This window comes from Mus caroli, chromosome 8 (assembly GCF_900094665.2).
Source record: "Mus caroli chromosome 8, CAROLI_EIJ_v1.1, whole genome shotgun sequence".
NCBI lineage: Eukaryota > Metazoa > Chordata > Mammalia > Rodentia > Muridae > Mus > Mus caroli.
In genome coordinates, this window is record NC_034577.1 from 1,340,847 (window position 1) to 1,346,846 (window position 6,000).

At 38.9% G+C, this 6,000-nt stretch overlaps 1 protein-coding gene across 1 annotated transcript in view; it reads right to left on the minus strand.

The window, feature by feature from the left end:
- The window catches only part of LOC110300074 (vomeronasal type-2 receptor 116-like), a 45,842-nt gene that overhangs the window by 22,038 nt on the left and 17,804 nt on the right, over positions 1-6,000 (minus strand). Inside the window, exon 3 of the mRNA XM_021170121.2 lies at positions 5,354-5,581. Coding sequence (XP_021025780.1) covers positions 5,354-5,581 — 228 coding nt within the window. The remainder of the gene's footprint in view (positions 1-5,353; positions 5,582-6,000) is intronic.

Here is a 6,000-nt window from a genome sequence, read left to right on the forward strand (position 1 = left end):
ATTACTCTGATACCTAAACCATACAGACCCAACAAAGGAAGAGAACTTCAGACCAATTTCCCTTATGAATATCGATGCAAAAAATACTCAATAAAATTCTCGAAAACTGAATCCAAGAACACATCAAAACAATCTTCCAGCATGATCAAGTAGGCTTCATCCCAGGGATGCAGGGATGGTTCAATATAGGGAGATCCATCAACATAGTCCACTATATAAACAAACTCAAAGACAAAAACCACATGATCATCTCATTAGATGCTGAGAAAGCATTTGACAAAATCCAACACCCATTCATGATAAAAGTACTTGAAGTTCTAGCTAGAGCAATAAGACAACAGACAAAGATCAAGAGGATACAAATTGACATAGAAGAAGTAAAGGTATCACTATTTGCAGATGATAAGATAGTATATATAAGCAACCCCAAAACTTCTACCAGAGAACTTCTTCAGCTGATAAATAACTTCAGCAAAGTGGCTGGATATAAAATTAACTTAAATAAATCAGTAGCCTTCCTTTATACAGACAATAAACAGCCTGAGAGAGAAATTAGGAAAACAACTCTCTTCACAATAGCCACAAATAATATAAAATATCTTGGGGTAACTCTAACCATGCAAGTGAAAGATCTATATGACAATAACTTCAAGTCTTTCAAGAAAGAAATTGAAGAAGAGTGCAGTAAATGGAGTGATCTAAGATTGCAGAACTAACATAGTAAAAATGACTATTCTGTAATCTACAGATTCAATGTAATCCTCATCAAAATATCAACACAATTCTTCATAGAATTAGAAAGAGTAATTCGCAAATTTTCTGGAAAGGCAAGAAACCCAGAATTGTGAAAACAATTCTTAACAATAAAAGAACTACTGGGGAGATCACCATCCTGACCTCAAGCTATGCTACAGAGCAATAGTGATAAAAACGGCATGGTATTGGTACAGAGACAGACATTTTGATCAATGGAATAGAATTGAAGACCCAGAAATAAAACTACACACTTATGTACACTTGATCTTTGAGAAAGAGGCCAAAAGTATGCAATGGAAAGAAGAAAGCATCTTCAATAAATGGTGCTGGTCTAACTGGTGGTCTGGATGTAGAAAATGAAACTAGATCCATATTTGTCACCTTGTACAAATTTCAAGTCCACGTGGATCAAGGACCTCAACATAAAACTAGATACACTGAATCTAATTTTGTAGCCTCCGAATTACTGATGTTAACTCTCTGTGGTCAATTGCCCTTCTTCTTGGAAGCTTCACCAAAGAGACTCCAGTGTTGTTTACAGACGGTTTGCCTCTGCATATTTTCCTGCAGAACCTCCCCCCCCCCATCCCTCTCTGTGGCAATCGCAGTATGCAGGCAGCTGGTTTCTGCACTGAGTCTCCTTGCAGCAAGCCCAGGGTTCCCTTCCCCACTTTGGACGCTCCGAGAAAACACAGTCCGGTGTTAGAATGGCACTGCCCATAACCCCCCCTTAATTAAAACACCCAAAGGAGCCAGATCCTAGCTTGAGATGGCCTCCCCACCTATGTGACGCCAGAATCTAGCCTTCCCTCTGATAAATGGCCGAGCTCTCCAGATGCCTGTACTTGGGAACTTAGAGAAATAACAAACTCAAAGAATATTAAGGTCCCACATTTAAATCATAGAGAAAAGGTAATCAGAGGTCACAGACAGTTATGGCCGGTCATAAAAATTAGTTCAGCTAAAAATCAGCTTCAGTCCTGTCCCACCAAACGGTATTGTATTTGAGTTACAACCTGCTGGCTATCCTCTGCTTCCACTCCCCTTCACCCTAGGTATTCAAGGAATTCTTAACTGCACTGTATATAAACTCAGTGTTTTCTGGACTCGTTATCAAATGCTATCAAATGCCAGTGGAGGGGCTTTCGATTTGAGTCCAGACTTGAAATAAAGGCTCTCTTGCAAATTGCAGCAGACTTTGCAATTCTTGGGCTTGTCTGGGTTTCCCAATGACTGAGGGTATAACACTAATAGAAGGAATAGTGGGAACACATTGGCATAGGGGGAAATTTCCTAAACAGGACTCCAACGGTTCATGCTTTAAGATGAATAATTGATAAACTCGTGAAATTAGAAAGCTTCTATAAGGCAAAGGAGACTGTCAATAGGACAAATCAGCAGACTGGGGGGAGAAAGTTACTAACTTCACATCAGATAGAGGGCTAATATACAAAATATATAGAGAACTTAAGAAGCTAGACACCAAAAAAACCAAACAACCCAATAAAAAAATGGGGCATAGAACTAAACAGAGAATTTACAACAGAGGAATCTTGAATGGCTGAGAAGCACATAAAGAAATGTTCCAAGTTCTTATTATCAGGGAAATGCAAATCAAAATGACCCTGAGATTCCATCTTACACCAAACACACTGGCTAAGATCTAAATCTCAGGTGACAGCAAATGTTGTCCAGGATGTGGAGAAAGAGGAGCACACCTCCACTGCAAACTGGTAAAACCACTCTGGAAATCAATCTGGAGTTCCTCAGGAAACTGGACACAGTACTACCTGAGGACCCAGCTATGCCACTCCTGGGCATACACCAGAAGATACACCACCATGCCACAGGGGCACGTGTTCTACTATGTTCATGGTGACCTTGTTTGTGATAACGAGAATCTAGAAACAACCCAGATGTTCCACAACAGAAGAATGGATACAGAAAATGTGGTTCATTTACACAATGGAATACTACTCAGCTATTAAGAATGAGACCATCCTGAATTATGCAGGCAGATGGATGGAACTAGAAAATACCATCCTTAGTAAGGTAACTGAGACCCAAAAGGACATGCATGGTATGTACTCAATAAGAAGTGAATATTAGCCAAGAAAGTACAGAATGCCCAAGATACAGTCCACAAAATTCAAAAAAGTCAACAAGCTGAAGTGCTCAAATGAGAGTGCCTCAGTCCCACATGGGATGGAGAAGAAAGCAATCACAAGTGCAAAGGGAGGGAAGAACATGGGAGGGAAAATGATGGGGTGTGGGAGAAGAGAGAGAGGGGAACTTTATCTGGTATTGGGTGAGGGAAAAAGGACTGAAGCCCTGAGGTCCAGCAGGAAGAATGGAAACAGGCAACCTTAAGAGATAGGAGGTTGGGGGAACCCTCCAGAATGTACCAGAGACCTGGGAGGTGAGAGACTTTCAGGACTCAGAGGGAGGGGCCTTAGATGAAATGCTGGACAGTAGGGAGAGAGAACTTATAGAGCCCACCTCCAGCAGGAAGACAGGGCATCAAATGGGGGGGGGCATCTCACAGTTATAACTCTGACCCATAATTGTTCCTGTCTGAAAGAATTACAGAGACAGACATGTAGAGAAGCCTAAAAAAGAGAAGGTCCAGTGACAGTCCCGAAGAGGGATCCAGCTCAAGGAGAGGTCCCGAGGCCTGACACTTTTAATGAGGATATGGAGCGCTCAAAAAAGGGACCTAGCATGACTGCACTCTGGAAGACCCAACAAAGCAGCTGAAAGAGTCAGATGCAGATATTTACACCCAACCAAAGGACAGAAGCAGCTGACCCCTGTTGTTGAATTAGGGAAAAGCTGGAAGAAGCTGAGGAGAAGGACTATCCTGTAGAAGGACCAGCAGTCTCCATTAATCTGGAACCCCGAGATCTCTCAAACTCTGGACCACCAAACAGGCAGTATACACCAGCGGATATGAGGTCTCCAACACACATACAGTAGAGGACTGTTGGGTATGTGTTCATTCAGAGATGATGCACCTAACCCTCAAGAGGCTTGAGGCCCCAGGGAGTTTAGAGGTCAGGTTGGGTGGGGGGTGGGGACATCCACTTGGAGACAGGCAGGTAGGAAGGAGGTATGGGATGTGGAACAGTTGGAGGGTAGACAGAGTGTGTGTGTGTGTGTAAAATATGGAGTGTAAATAAATGAATAAATAAATTTAAATAAAAAAGTAAAAAAAGAAAAAGAAACAACAACAACAACAACAAAATATGTCAGAAAAAGAAATGCCAGAAAATGTTTTATGTTGATCAAAGTAATTCTAAATATGCTGTAGGATCCTTGCCACAGCTTTGTTCTTCAGTAATATTCTTAGTATGCAAATGATAAACTTTTTATTATGACTGTACACATATGAAATGGTGAACTAACTTTGCTATTAAAATAAATGCTAGTATATAATATGTTTTGGTTTTAAATAAATCTGTTGTGTGTATTATAAAATTATCAAGATTTTATGTTTTTATTAAGATAATTGATATATTTTCTGCTGATTTTATCAAGCTTTTATCTACTTAAAAATGGTTTTAAAGTCAAAAATCATTTGAGTAACTGTTTACGGGGCTGGAAAGTTGGTTCAGTGGTTAAGAGAACTGAGTGTTCTTTATGAGGACCAAGTTCAGCTCCCAGCACCCACATGGCAGCTCACACAGCCTTCCATGATTCCAATGTCAGAGGATACAACACCTGCTTCTGGCTTCTGCTAGCACCAGGCATGCATGTGTTGCCCAGACATAAATGTAATCAAAACACACATATACAAAACAAAACAAAGTAAAATTTAAAATTTTAAAGTTTCTGGACACTCCCTCCCAATAACCCAAAATTTGCATTTTGGTATGTGAGTAAGTGGTTAGGAAGCAAAAACCCAGAATACATTTTTTCAGTTTTACAGGTGATTTTATTTTTAATATTTGTGAGATTGTATAGCTTATATAATATAAAATACATCATTTAATATTTTATATATTTATATTATTTTTAGCATCTCAATAATACTTTTAAAATTTATATAGAAAACTTAAAATATTGGTATATAAAATTGCAAAAAATGTCTTGCAAAAGAAAACATCAAGAAAAATAGGTAATTAATATAAAAACTATTTTAAATCTTTTCATGCAAAATGTTTTGATGATGAAACTTTCATTCTCTTAACACCACTCAGATCTCCACCAACTCATAACTCACTCAACTCCACCCCTTTTCTTTCTCTGTTTAAAAAACAAGCAAACCTGAAAACAAAACCATAGGAACACACACACACACACACACACACACACACACACACACACACACTCTAGCTAAAGACCAACATGACAAAAAGTGTCCAAACAAAGAAATATGATATAAAAAGACAGATTTTTAAAAATCTATCCAAGTACCACTGGTGCCACTGAGTTTCCTGGGTATAGAGCCTGCCCTGAAGTGAGCTTCCATTGGAAGAAACTATTTTTTCCTTTATGAGGGGGTGTCTATTGCAGATAGCTTCTGGGGTAGGTGTAGCTCAAGTAAGATGTGTTTTATTACATGAAGTTCAAAGTGTTAAAATTATACCCAACTCACCTCTGTAAATCCGATAGCCCATTCTATCATATCATCAGATAAAGATAATTGTTGACCAAGAGAACTATATGGGGAAAATTGTCCAACTTTCACCTTAAGTTTGAGACCTTCTGGAAAGTTCCAGTAATTGAGAATGTCATACTCTGCGTTCAATTTCATTTTTCCATCCAAATTCACTTGTTCTCCAGCAGGATTAGTAAACTGCATGTTCTTCAGGAAAGGGTGCAGCTAAAACAGATAGATTATGCATTACCTTATAATGAAGTTAGTACCAGAGTGAAGACAAATGACCCAACTCTTAGGGAAAGTCTCTTATTGTTTAAATCTTTGGTGCATGAGGCATATTTAACACAGGTGTAAAAAAATGTAGGACAAATGACAGTCTATGAATTGCTAGTGGTGTAACATTTCTGAAAATGTCAGTCCAACAGACAATTCTTAATCATACACCAAAATAATTAGTAAATGAATGGAAATCAGGCAACTGTCAGTTTGTCTAAGAAAAGTTAGCCCCATCTATTTTCAGAATCAACCTGTCCTGCTTTGCTTTCTGTTGCTTTGATAAAAAGCTTAGAGGTTACAGTCCTGAAAAATGTAGAAAGCCAAGGCAAGAACTCAAGGCAGGAGCCTGGGGGTAGGAAATGAAG